The sequence below is a fragment of the Argopecten irradians genome, chromosome 1, assembly GCF_041381155.1.
Source record: "Argopecten irradians isolate NY chromosome 1, Ai_NY, whole genome shotgun sequence".
Classification (NCBI taxonomy): Eukaryota; Metazoa; Mollusca; class Bivalvia; order Pectinida; family Pectinidae; genus Argopecten; species Argopecten irradians.
In genome coordinates, this window is record NC_091134.1 from 27004963 (window position 1) to 27020398 (window position 15436).

The following is a 15436-nucleotide window of genomic DNA, read 5'->3' on the forward strand; positions in this document are numbered from 1 at the left end:
AATACCATGGGTTTATCACTAAGATAAAGAAGTACTTGAACAATTTTCATTTCCCGTTTGAAACACTACTATATCCATTTGTTCCATTACACCTTGATATAATACTAAGGAAGAAAAAGGGTTCCAAAGACTTTTATAATGTACTTAAAGCAAACAACTGTCAAATAACTTCCCAAATTAAATGGGGTTTAAATTTTGATTATAACCATGATACTTGGGAGAAAATATATTCTCTTCCCTTTTCTGTTACAAACAATACTAAGCTACAGTAGTTACAATATAGAATTAATCACCATGTCTTAACAACTAACTCCTACCTATACAAAGTTGGACTTGTTAATAATCCATACTGTGATTTCTGCTTCATTGAAAGGGAGACAATCGTACATATTCTATGGGAATGTAGGGAAGGTCAAGATTTTTTGATAAGATTTGAGAATTTGCTATCTGCTCTCAGTATTCCATTTGCTTTAAATAAGGAGGCTATGCTATTCGGTTTTATTAATCAGAATGGTATTAATACCAGAATTGATAATGAAGTTTCTTTGTTTATTAAACAATATATATACAAAACTAAATGTTTACATAAAACTCTAAATATTTCAATATTAATTAACTCAATAAAAGATTACCATAAAGTTCAAAAAATTATTGCTTGTAGTAAAGGTGAACAAAGTGTTGACAAATTTACAATGGAATGGAGGAAATGGCAAAACTTAATTACATTAGACCTGAATTAGACATTGTCTGATGATACCTGACATTGGTAGATCTTCCTTTTCCCCCTTCTTCCTTCGTTGTTAGCAGTCAAAAATTATACTTGCAAACATTATTTCATTAGCTGTTACCTTTTACACCAGTACTTACATTGATATTTCTTATTATATATGATTTACGTACAGTACAAGTATATGATACTGGTACACTGTTGGTTCCAGATTATTGTCACATTTATTCAATATATAAGTATAATTCTTTAATGAATAATCTCTTGTTAATTATTCCATTTCATTATTGACAACATATATTCCCCACCTCTCCCCACTTCTTACCCTCCAACCCATCCCTTTCCTATCTCCTTTTCCCCTCCCACCATCCCGTTTCTGACTGTTCTTTCCTTTCCTAACTTCTCTCCTGTAAATGTAACATCTTGTCTGCCCTCTGAATAAAAGTGTGTGTGGAAGGAATGAAAATAAAAACAAAAAGACAAATATTATATGTAATTATAATAAACACGTCATGCATAATTTAAATATTCTAGTAAGAAAGTGTGAGGGTGTATGTATGTATCAGGGTATGTGAGTTGTATGTGTGTGTGTTTGTGTGTATAGTGTGATGTGTGGGTGTTGTCTCGTTGTTAATGTTATATACATGTACAAAATTTGAAAAATAAAAAAAATATAAAAAAAAAGTTCTAGATAAATTAATTTGTGAGGATCAAACAGTATTTCTTACTGGTCGCTATATAGGAGAAAATACAAGACTTGTCTACGATATCATGCAATATGCCGAAGAAAAAAATATCCCAGGTATGTTACTCATGTTAGATTTTGAAAAGGCCTTTGATTCTGTGTCTTGGAAATTTGTAAATAAAGTTTTGAAATATTTCAATTTTGGTCCAGATATTCAAAAATAGGTTAAATTGTTTAACACTAATATTATTGCTGCTGTGAACCAGTGGGGTGGGGATCTGTCTTCTTTTCTCCACATCAGAAGAGGCTGCCGTCAAGGGGACCCGATCGCTCCATACATCTTTATTCTGTGTGTTGAAATTCTAGGTATCAGGATAAGAAATAACAAGAAGATTAAGGGTATAGATGTAGGTAGTTTTCCCATTTTTATTTCCCAATATGCTGGTGATTCCACACATACTAAATGGTTCAGAAGTATCATTAAAGGAATCTATTTGTGAGTTGAACTCCTTTGCAAAAATTTCTGGGTTAAAACTTAATTTTGATAAAACACAGGTCATTTGGATAGGGAGCAAAAGTTATAGTGGTGATACCTTTTTACCGGAGTTAAATTTACAATGGGGTAAAACTAAATTTACACTGCTTGGAATTGAATTTAGTGTGAACATGCATGAGATTCGAAAATTAAATTTCGATAAGAAGTTAATTAAACTTAAAGCACTAATAAAGACGTGGAGCAAAAGAATTATCACACCCATTGGCAGAATAGCCCTGATTAAGTCTCTTTTCTTGTCTCAATTTATTCACTTATTTAATTCATTACCAAATCCTAATGAAAAAATCTTCAAGAACCTAACACTATCCTGTTTAACTTTCTATGGAACAGTAAGGTAGATAAAATAAAGAGGGATGTCTTGGTGCAAAATTTGAAACTTACTTGGGTAGGCCGGCTTTTAAAAAAGACATGCAAGTGGCAAATTATTTTTAAATCACATACTGATTTGAAAAAGTATCAATATGCGGTAGTGAGTATATTGAGGAATGTAGGTCACATTGCAGGAATAATTTCTGGAAAGATGTTTTTAAAGCATGGAAAAAATTCAATGACGTAGATGGGGTGGGAGAAAAAATAGATATATTATCATGTACACAGACAAAGCCATTATGGTATAATAAAGATATAACTATTGGAGGAAAGTCCTGGTATGATAGAGGTGTAACAATAATTAATGTTTTAGTAAAAGATCCCACTTCATGTTCTTTCTATACATATCAAGAATTCATGCATGTGTATAATATCGATATAAATTTCCTTCAATATCAGGGTATAATCTCATCTATCAAAAGACTTTTAACGAGACTTAATGTTGTAAATATGAACCATGAAATAGTCTATCCAATTATCCCTAATAATATCTTACTTTTTATGAAAAATTTAAATGGGACAAAAGATTTTTATAATATTAAATAATATCATTTCAACTGGTAGAAGAAAATGGGATGATCTATTTGAAGATGTTGAGCTAAATTGGGTCAACATATATAATAATCCTTTCAAGGTTACTAAAAACACAAAACTACAATGGTTTCAGTATAGGATAGTACAAAATATTTTAACAACAAACTCGTTTTTATGTTAAGTAGGATTAGCCAATAATCCAATATGTAACTTGTGCAATCTTTAAAGAGAAACCATTGTCCATATTCTTTGGGAATGCAGAGAAACTCAAAGATTTTGGCAAAGCGTAGAGACATTCCTGGATGCACTCTATATCCCGTTTCAATACAATAAACAAAGCATTCTTTTTGGTTTGTTTTTACAAAATAGATATCATACTATAAATAGACTAGACAATGAAATTTTGATTATTATTAAGTATTACATATACAAAACCAGATGTTTGCATAAAATTTGAAGTCCACATGCTCTACTCAACTTAATTAAAGAACACTACATTTCTCAAAAACATATTGCCAATAGTAAAGGTGGAGATGCTCAGCGGAAATGTGAAAATGAATGGAGAAAATGGGAAAAACTTATTGATTTAGCTGACTAGTTAACTATGTGTATGTTTCTTTATTTAATGCAACAATCTATGATAGTCTTATCATGGCAATACATGTCTCTGTATATACATGTACTATGTATCATGTACGATAACGTTTTTACCATTTACATAAATTAGTTATCTCCTGGAGTTAATAACACCATATACATCTTGTTTCGATCTCTAGTCCCCCCCCCTCTCTCTCTCTCCTTCTCTAATATGTATCATACTCTTTTCCTTAGAGTGCTTGTGTAAGAACTTGCGTGCGAGGGTGTGTATGCAGGCGTGTGTGGCGTATGTGTGGATGTGTGGATGTGGGAGTGAGGATCATGTTCTTAAATAGAAGCTGCTACTGCAGATGATGATGATGATGATGAATGATGCTGAACAATAATGATGTAGATGAATGAAGCTGATGCATCAGACAATGATGATGGTGTACGAAACTGCGACTGCAAATGATGATGATGGTGATGATGATTATGATGAAGAATGGTAATGACGATGAATATTATGAATGTTTCTGCTGAAGATGATGATGATGAATGGTGATGATGATGATGATGAATGGTGATGAATGGTGATGAATGGATGATGATTGTGATGATGATGATGGTGATGATGAATGGTGATGATGATGATGATGATGATGAATGGTGATGATGATGATGATGAATGTGATGATGAATGATGATGATGATGATGATGATGATTATGAGTGGTGATGATGATGATGATGATGAATGGTGATGGTGATGATGATGACGATGAATGGTGATGATGATGATGAATGGTGATGATGATGCTGATGATGATGAATGGTGATGATGATGATTATGGTGGTGATGAATGGTGAGGATAATGATGACGATGATGATGATGAATGGTGATGGTGATGATGAATTGTGATGATAATGATGATGATTATGAATGATGATGATGATGATGATGATGATGATGATGTGATGATGATGATGATGATGATGATGATGATGTGTGATGCTGCTGTGATGATGATGATGATGATGATGATGATGATGGTGATGGTGATGGTGGTGATGATGATGATGATGATGATGATGATGGTGATGAATGATGGTGATGATGATGATGATGATGATGATGATGATGATGATGAATGAAGCTGATGCAGCAGATTATGATGATGATGGTGAATGGAACTGCTGTGGCAGATGATGATTAATGATAATCTTTTGTTTTGTATTTGTAAAAATGCTTTGGAAAAATAAAATAATTATAAAAAAAAACCTAGTGCGATTAATTGTTAATGACAATAGGATTTTGTACTGTTACAGTAAAATGAAGCTCTTTTTAGTGTTTGAAATCTAATGAGCACAAACAATGTAAAGTCAATGCATAAATTAGTAAAACAATTATATAATAGTATTTGATAAAACAAATTGAAGTTGACGAGTTAGATATAGTACCCTAAAGAAATGGCTTGTATCACTCAAGCTTTAGAAATTAGTATCATGTAACGTATCATCTTTTTATTGCATTTCCAATCTCTTATTTGATTATTACATATATTTGTTCTAACTAAAAAAAAATGTTTTATCTTATAATTATTTTTTCTTCGGTTTCATACTAAATTGGTCTTTTTGATTGGCAGATTCTTTTTCTTCATACCACTATGAAGGAAAAATCCAAGAATGGCGTGAAAACCCGACATTATCGTGACGTCACAAAGAGACATTGACGTTGCGTATTGAGTATTAAGACAAACATAATACCTCTACAGACTTAGCAAAGAGAGAAACTTCACTGCAGACCTCATTTAATTCACCTGTGCCATCTATGGTCGCGGAGGGTTCACAAGAATGAGGAATTGTTCTTAAGGAATTAATTATGGAGAACCAACTTAACTCTTCGAAGAATGTGGATCTGGTGTCTTTTACATTATGCCGAGGAAGTCTGGAACATCATATACGATATATATGTGAATCCCTAGCTTGGAAACTGGATGTTCCTGGTGATAACTCTGGCCATGGACGGGTGACAAGTTAGAACGAGGATAGGAAACTACAATGTATTGTCACATCAGCTCATGAGCTCATCGACATTGCAGAAGACACTCTAGCGGGAAAGCACACACAATGATAATGATTATTATTGAGAACCAGTGAAAGAAATATATGACACTGTAGTAACCATCTGACATTTGCTCACGTTAAACACAGGAAATTAACAATGAATGTGCTCATTCTAAAATACACAAAACCTTTCGAAAAGTGTCATGATATTAACGCAAACACTGGCTTACCTAAGGTTTGATTTAATACTCTATTAGTTGGCGTTGTGCTGTAATAATTTATTTTGAGAAGCTACTAGTTTACAAAATTTCGAACTGAAAATGGCTTATGTTAGGAAGTTTTGAAGTCCCACTTAGATATTCAGCCAACTTTAAATTCAAATTTATTGATATATAAATCGTCAATAGCCAATGTTATATTCAGGTAATTCTAAGACACAAGGAAACTGTAGTGTCAGCGATTTGTGGAAAAAAAATAACAATCACATGCCCAGTATACGCACCGGTGATGTTTTGTAAACCAAATGATGATATTACAATAATTTTCTTTTGTATATCGATGTATTTTTGTTGATGTCATTGTTTTTAATGATTGATAAAAGGCCAATAACTGATAACGAATAATAGTTGTTTGCTGGGAAACATTTTTGCTACGTCAAACAAAATATGAAAACATTGCTAAAAATTTACCATTTTTGAGCTGAAAACCCGATTTTGTCATGTCCTGCTTAGAAATCCCTACAAAGATCGGATTATTTGGTTATGATACGAATTTTTTGTTTGATTGTGGTCATTTTGATTTTGTTTTGTCTAATTTGATTGAAAAATGTCAATATTATGACTATTTTTTACTTTTTAGTGAAATTCGTGATGGTGGCCATCTTGATGACATCATAACCGGAGTTCATCTCAACTTATGCAATGTTAACATTTTGATTTGTGATCAGTGGGTCATAAGGGTTCAGAACAATATTGGTTCGGACGTTTGGGGAGGGTGTGTGTGTTGCACGTGGGACGATCCTAGCTCACGGCCTACTACAACCGGAGTGTAGTATAATTTAGACACTATGGTTCCTGAGAGTGAGAGCGCAACTGTCTACTTTTTTCATTATTAAGTTTTATTAGTTATATCATTGCTATCTTTTAAATAAAAATTAAAAGTTAGGATATAAATGACCCTTGCTGTCGATAGACTGCTAAACACAAACAAACAAGGATTTTCAACATATAGCAAACTTTATTTTATTCCTATCATGTATTCCATTCAAAATTGTTGTCCCAACTATTTACAAGTTTAATTTAATCGTAATTTTTATACTCGCGAATCAAGAAGGGCTTAAATATGATATGCACAACCAAAAGTTACCTTCTTTTTGATAATTACAAAACTTACAATATAAAGGTTTTATTTTTACAAAGTCAAATAAAAGCTCAAAATGAAATTTGGCTGTACTTTCAGAAATCATGACATTTACGTCTACAACACAGTAAAAGAGAACACACGCTATAAACAAGAAGCTAAGTTGTGGTCTACCATTGCATTCAATATTTCTACAGTACTATGAGTAATTATAAAGTGACTTCTATCTATGTTTTAATTTAAACATATATAAAGCATAAAAACAATTCTGTGTTGATGAAAATGCTTAAAAATAATCATACGTGTTTGTCTGTGTCTTTGATTGAATTCCACTGCTTAATTCTTCATAATATGTATAGTTTTCAATAGATTACTTAAGAATATCAAGTCAACATTTTCGAACAATTACAGCACGTATAACTTTAATAGCATTCTCGATGGTTCCGAGTGATAGGAACCCCTGGAGAATCGAGGATGCTTTAAAAGAGATGCATATCATATTATAATATAACAGGATACGAAAAATTACAACCTGTACGGAATAAAAGGATTACACTAAAAAGGATAAACCTATATCAGTCTTATAGATAATCTCTAACAGCTTTATAAACAATATACTTTTCAAACATTCACACAAAAGAGTGAAATGGATCTTTTTTCTACTTGTTGTTTTCATTATTGTTTTTGTTAGTAATAAGTGATATCGGATTATTGGGATTTTGAATACTTTGGAACTTGTAGGTTAAACTTTAAAATGGCTTTGCGATCATCAGAGAAATAGTCTGTTTTTATCTGGGAGTTGTTTCCCTTTTTACAATCTACGCTGTAGATCATAGATACAAATCTGAGTGAAACCAACATTATAAGACGCGATAAATTTGTCATCTCTATCATGCTTCTTCTTTCATATGATTGGGGTTTAACTAAATCCACTACCTATTTCGGTTTTAATCTTGACGTTGTGGATTTTAACAACATTCATTTAATGAGTATTTTAACGTTCATACGATGTTATTTACTGTCGAGACATTAACCAATATTGTTCCCATGATAGGTCCACTATCTACACAGCACAGTCCAGACCTACGATATTCATATAGAGGAAATTAATTTTTGCACTGACTGAATAGTTAATTTCAGTAATGTTTGTTGACGACTAGATTTACAGAGTAAATTTTCTCTTTCAATACTATTTTCAATTTGTTTACTTTATTGTGTTTTATTTGCAGCATTGCATATACAATATTTCGCAAAAATATGAAATAAGAAAAATGGTTTGATTGTGGAGAACCATGTGTATGAACCATAACCTACAGTAATCTACAGACAATATATATGGCTAGTGGTAATTTACAAAAGCATATCTCTCCGAAGCACTATTTGTGCGTGAACGAACATCTCGATGACAAATCCGGCCCCGAAGTTCTGGATCCAGGGTAAAAAAGAAGAAGAAATTCCAGAAGGCCTGTGAGCTATCTCCAACACACTGCATACAAAGTAAGGCCATATTTACTTGGTCGCTTACGCAAACTTCGAAAGTCTGGAAAACAAAATAAAATCCGCTAAAACACATCTTAAAATGATACAGCAGAATATACAAAAAGAATTGTATAAAATCTGTATTGAGTAAGTTAGGCTCCTGATACATGACCAGAAGACCTTCTTGATCACAATAATTGTAAGTCATATAATTTCGGTTTGTTTTAAACTCTGGTCATCGTATCATGTCATCAAGAGAGTTATACAATAGAACTTTAAACATTGACGTCACTTATATTTGTCAACATCACTGCATTCTCGTGACACCTACCTCTAAAGCAAACCGAAGTGTGCCCCAAATTCTCGCGACGAGAAGAAACAGCCAGGATATCTCAAATATCTCATCAGCATCTCGGAGACTTGGATCTTTATCACTCCAGCGGACCTGACTGTAAATCTGGCGATTCTAAAGAATGGAGATCATTTAAGATAAATATGGCGACATAACCCACAGCGTACTGCCAACAAAGAAGATACCAGTAAAAGTTGTTTTTAGGTATTGAGACATCTCCACAATCCAGATGAACAGACAACGTGAAGTTAAGCATGAATTTATCAATATTACATAACTGAAATTTAATTTTTGGTTCATCAATATAAGAAGAGTCACAAACTGACAGTCACCCACATTTAGAACAAACACAGTGAATGTAGCATGACTTAAGAAAAAATACACATTTTTAAAGTTTGATTGTACATGAATATATGTATGTAGTTTCATTAAAGATGCTCCATCGCCGACAGAGCATAAACGATACACATCATTTGAATAATAATTGATGTTTAATTGTGTTTATATGTGTCTAATTAACACAAAAATGCATATGAAATAATTCATTTTGCTTTTAGTGTATGCGCAATAAGTACTAAATTCCATACAAAGGGCATAAATCAAAATAAGAGTCTCAAACTTTTCAATGGTGGTAATGGTTTAAATAAGTAACTTTTGCATCTGAAGAAAAGTACTAATTCGTCTGCTCCTGTTTTTGATAGGAAAGAATACCCGTCGGCGGTGGAGCTTCTTTAACCAACCTCTCTCCACTTGAAGAATTTCAGCAGAACATATATTACTAGAGTTGTTATATATGTAAGTATTTCCCAGCCTTTTCCTGTGACAAGCTTCCACATCAACTTGTTCTCGGCTTTACCATTGATCCAACACCACGGTCCACTTCCGGAATAGTTGTCCGCGCCTAGGACACCGTAACCAAGGGCAACACTGGTGACTGTTACTATGGAAACAACAAAAGAAATATAAATAAACATATAGTGACGAAGGAGAAATGTGTCTCGCAACTCCAAAACGATAAAAACAAACACAATTTTTTTTGTCGATATGAGAAAAAAAAGAATAAAACAAATGGTCGATTTATTATGCAAATCAAAATCAACTATTATAGAAAATAAATTACCTGGAACTATCACCGGGGTAGCCATTATAATGACCTTGACCCCGTATATCTCAGCTATATTAACATGGAGTACCACAGCACAGAACAGATATATTGCTAAAGTTGTCGCTTGGTCCTAGGACACCGTTACCAAGGGCAGCGATGCCGATGGTTATTATGGAAACGTTATATATATATACATGTATATCAATGACCGAATATTAAACAGGAAATTGTAATACATTTGCATATACTTAAGATTGCTTACATTATGACAACAAATGCATTCTTAGGAAAAAGCACCTTCATGGTTTATGATAGTGAGTAATATACTTACATAACATACTAAAAATAACGCGAAATCTGTATTTATATTTACGACTTTTAAGTGGAAGATTTTGAAAGAAAGATGTTAATCAATTTCTTTTGCAAACTGGCAAAAGATATTAGAAATACTTTACCTGGAACTATCACTGGGGTAGCCATTATAATGACCTTGACCCCGTATATCTCAGCTATATTAACATGGAGTACCACAGCACAGAACAGATATATTGCTATAGTTGTCGTCCAGAAAAATGAACTTAACGTTGATGTCGTTGTGATAAAACTTTGGGCGACACAAAAGTCATCGTTAATAATCGCCGGGTTACCATTGCTGAACCATCTCAGACCACTGATGAAGTTTCCGTACGCGGTAAAGATGTCAGCTACTGTCAGACAGACCAGGAGCTGTCGTGTGTAGTTCTGTAGTTGTGGGAACTGCCGGTACGACCACAGAATGGCAAGGCCGCTTAGTACAGATAGTGATGCACTAGCACACGTTATTGTTGATGATAGTAAATATGATCTATTTGGCGAACATTCCATATCACCGCTGCTTTTTGTTGGAAATGTCTAGTTATTGCAAACATCATATTGCTAGAAAAGTAACACAAAATATCGAAATAAAGGAAAAGAAGAGAAAAGCAATTACTACATTATGGATGACAGCGAAATTCTTTGTTTTTATCTTCGGCGGAATACCTTTATCTTATGCCATTATATTGATACATTTTCTGTCAGAGTTGCAAGTGCATTAAATCAATGAAATACTACACAATTTGGAACCGGCAAAGGTTCTCATGTGATTTCAAATAAAACATACTGTTTTTTAGTTTCTATTTCTTTTTTTGTTTTGCTGTATATATATGGTTCAGATAAGGGGAAAAATATGAAATTTGAAATTACGATATTGTGATACTTCATGTAAGGCTTCGTGATCCTACCACGATATTGAATGCACATTGTCCTCGTCGTTGCCTGTAAAGAAAGATAACAAAATGGGCATTATGAAACACATTTAAGGTTTCTCAATAGATTTTCACAACTTAATGATTTCTTAAAGTTACATAAATTTTTGCTATGCCAACATTAGCTATGAGGCTTGTGATAGTATATTTCATTAGCTAATGATGACGTCGCGAATTTGTTCAGAGTACATAATTAGTTCGAGTATATCCCTTATATTAGTGATTCCAATTTGATGTTGTAAATTCATTTAACAGAAGGAATATACTATTAGAAGTTGTTAATTTATATGAATTTTTTTCGTATATCGAACGTTTACGGTAAAACTAATGATACTCCTTTTTTCTTGTATCATTTCGTAATTCGTAGGAAGCCTAATCTCCTCTCTCCACCCAATAAATATATGATGTACTCTCCGTAATTTGATCTAGATTATATCTCGTGTTTCGTGAATGAAGCGTAGAACCCTTACTCTTTAGAAGCGTAAGGTTTAAATTTTATCACATAATCCGCCTGATATCCAGTTTAATATTTTTTTGCGATATGTCACTAGTGTAATATGACATGGGGCGATTTTCATCAGCTGGAAATCCTTTGTGACGTCAGACAGAAACAATAAAATGACGTCAGGAAAAATGACGTGACGTCAGGATTACGAGGACAGCAGAACAAAATGGCGGCCTCCGCCTGATTTTTAGAATACATTTTGACGTGAAATTCTTTAGTTATGTAGGTTTTTGTAGTTATGTGATAAAAAGTATCTTAAATTTGTGTATATTTCATATGAGATTTTATGAAACTCGTCTCGAAGTCTCGCCAAGGCTAGCAAAATTAAAACTTCTTAGACTCATTTAATTAAATCTCATATGAAATGAACACTCATTTAAGATCCTATATATATTTGCATTCCTTTATTTGATCATAGCGACGCATTAAAACGCATTAAACACTCAAACACAAAGGAAAATAAATATTATATTTATTGTATATTTTCTGTTTATTTTGAGTTTGGGTAATTTTTAACTTGACGTTAATGTATATGTTTTTGTATTCATTTATCAATTGAGGATAGCATTTACGCCTTTCTTGTATACGATAATGTAACTATGGACACACTTACATCGCTGTACTTTGAAACTACAACCATTTGTAATAATGCTATCGTGTCTTTTTATATTTGAATGTTTTATGTGATCCGAGTAATCCATTACACCGTACGCGGGACAATCACATGTTGAATATACATTTCATGAATAAAACTCACTTACCTTATACATGTTACAGAATTATGATTATGTTTATCTCTCGTCACGTTTCTATATTAAGCACAGTGATTTAAAACACTGTCGTCATTTTACTATGTTGATATAGCAAACAAGTAAAGGTATGAACATGTATACACAGCGGGATGTATGATATTATCTTCATTTACACAACAATAGAAATTTAGATAATATAAAGATAATATAAATTGATTAGACTATCTTTTTCAAATCTAGATAATCGGGTGTTCACATCCAGTGCTGACGAATATACCGCCATCTTCCTTGTGTAATGAGAAATGTCGGAAGATGGCTGTTTTGTCATCAGTGTTGTGTTAACAGAACAAGTTCCTGTCTAAATCACGAATTACAACTTTTATGTTCAATGTGATGGATCAAATTTCCTTATGATGTATATAAGATAATTTAAAACTGATTTCATGAAATCAAAGTATATAAAAATAGCATTTTCTACTTACATTCACAAAGGCCAATGTATGGTTAGGGCCCTTTTTGGCCCCCAAAATGCATCAAATTTTCAAAACTGTTATTAATTTGTTTTATATCAATTTAGTACATCCCTGCTAATTTTGCAGTTGTAGTTGCCATGGTAACCATCCACAATATGCATAAATTATGAGAATGTGGAAATTTTGAGAATTTTGACCATTCTTTGCTAAGGTTTTGAAACTATAGAGCACATCCTTTAACGAACTTAATATTTACTAAGAGTATGTATGCCCTCCCAATATATATTCAGGAGAAATATAAACTTTTTTCAAGGATGTAATCCATGGTTTTCAAAACAAAAATTTGGCCAAAATTCTAAAAATTACCACATTTCAATAGTTTAGCCATATTTCGAGTGGTTACCATGGCAATTGAAACTGAAAAATTAGAAAACTGTCAATAGAATTAAATAAGGGGATGTGCTTAATATGTCAAATCCAACATTTCAAATAGTTTGAAAATTTTTACGAATTATGGGTCCAAAAACGGCCCAAACCATGCATAATACTTTAGACTGACGACAGCTCCAAATGTATCTCGTTTAAGAGTTTTGAACTTAAACTAACTTGCTTCATTAATGTTATATATCCATTCTCCTAGTACGATTTTTAATGCTTTTTTTAATCTGTTCTTTTCCTATTTAAAGATGCTCCACCGCCGACAGAGCATAAATGATATTCATCATTTGAACAATAATTGGTGTGTAATCGTGTATATATCTGTCTAATTAACACAAAAACTAATATAAAATAATTCATTTTCCTTTGGTGCATGCGCAATCAGTACTTCATTCCATATAGGATATAGTGCTACGGAATTGTTTCGGGATGCAATAAATTATTTTTCATATTTTTACCTTGAAGTAAAATTAGAAGCTCAAACTTTTCAATGATGGTAATGGTGTAAAGTATCTAACTTTTGTAGCTGAAAAAAATACTAAATTGTCTGCTCCTGTTTTTTATAGTGAAAAAATATCATTTGTCAGCGGTGGAGCATCTTTAATCAATCATTTTACTAAGATCGTATTATGCTGGGCACATTAGTTGTATTATAACGATATTTTACTCATTGATCTTGGTTTTGCTTCTATCGTTGTATAGATAATGTTTTAATTGTGTGAATGTGTTCATAGAAGTTTTCTACAGAGATTTGCATTTTTTTTCAAAATTAAATGAAAATCAGAAAAGAGTGACATGAATGCTGAAAATAGGTTTAAGATGAGACAATTCACTTATATTATGAATACCACTATCCTTCGTTCTATCTTATTGTTTCTTTGTGGCACTGTTTTGATGGAAAAATGTTTCAGTGTGTGTCAAACCGATTGCTTACCTTAAAAGTAACTTTGTGATATTGTTTTGTTGGTTAAAATGTTCCAGTGTGTGACAAACCGATGGCTTACTTTGAAAAAAAACCCTGAAAGTGTTCGTGACATTTTAGTAGTAATTAAAACAATTAAAAAATGCGATTTATTTTAGTGCGTAAATCAGGTACCTGGCCTCGGACGCTCTGTAATTAGTCAAACCAACAATTAAACGTCTGATTCGTTCAAATGAAACAGTTATTCAGGATTAACGTAAAGACATTTGTCAAGATTTAAACACATAGATAGCATATGAAGTGCGTCGTGGAGATAACTTTGAATATTAATTACCACATTAAAGTGCCTGTACTTAAAGTTACATGACAGTATCAGTAAATTGTTGTATGTAATGTGTAAGATACCTGTAACTGCAAATAAGGAATGCTTTCAGTTACCAATCAAAAGAGCGAGTGGTTGCCGTTAAGGACGCCAACACGTGATTTTATATTAATAAGTTAATACAAATATATATATCCTTTATAATTTAAGCATATAAATTACGTATATTAACTTTGATAAAAAAGATATATACCTGTCATTGTTTGAATGATTTAGTTTACCACACTGCCTACCTACCTTCTCGTAGATGTAGAGATGTTTGGATACTGGTGACTCTCTTGTTTTGTTTCTATTTATAGGTAATTATAAATTCCTGTTAAGCTGGTTATTTTTATCGATACGTTAACAAAGGGATTAACTTCAACAAAACGTCATGCAAACAATGACATCATACTCTTATCTTTATTCGGGTAAATATGACAATATACTATTTCATTTTCATTATTAACCATATCAATTGTTGTTTTTATCTTCCAGGAAGTCATGGTAATTAGCACCATTACACAGACAGTTATATCCTGGTCGACGACAGATGATGTGATCAGCACTGTTATACGTCTACATATCATTGATGATTGCCGATATATATACATTATGTTTGATTATCACATAATCCGCCTTTTATCCAGTTAATTCGTCCATGGAAATCAAACCACGCTTACAACAAAAGCAGAGTTATGTCTCTCCACAGGCGAAAATCTTGTGTTCCTATTGGTTAAAATGACGTCACGTAATATTTAAGATTCCTGCCTGTGACAAAATAAATAGTCGTATATAGGTTAGTAGATATCTTATCGGGTGGACAATAGAGGTGTAGGTCTTTTCTCCTCTCAACGTCATCGCAACGTCGTTAGCAACCAGATGGATAC

General features: G+C 32.7%; 1 protein-coding gene across 1 annotated transcript; it reads right to left on the minus strand.

Moving 5' to 3' along the window:
- Positions 1-6602: 6602 nt before the first annotated feature.
- Positions 6603-11063, minus strand: LOC138322520 (G-protein coupled receptor 157-like). The gene is made up of 4 exons (XM_069266545.1): positions 10265-11063; positions 9445-9644; positions 8684-8818; positions 6603-8413 (listed from the first exon to the last, which is right to left on the minus strand). Exons 1-4 carry the CDS (start codon positions 10671-10673, stop codon positions 8213-8215), a joined length of 945 nt encoding a protein of 314 aa, XP_069122646.1. The 5' UTR covers positions 10674-11063; the 3' UTR covers positions 6603-8212.
- Positions 11064-15436: the final 4373 nt, after the last annotated feature.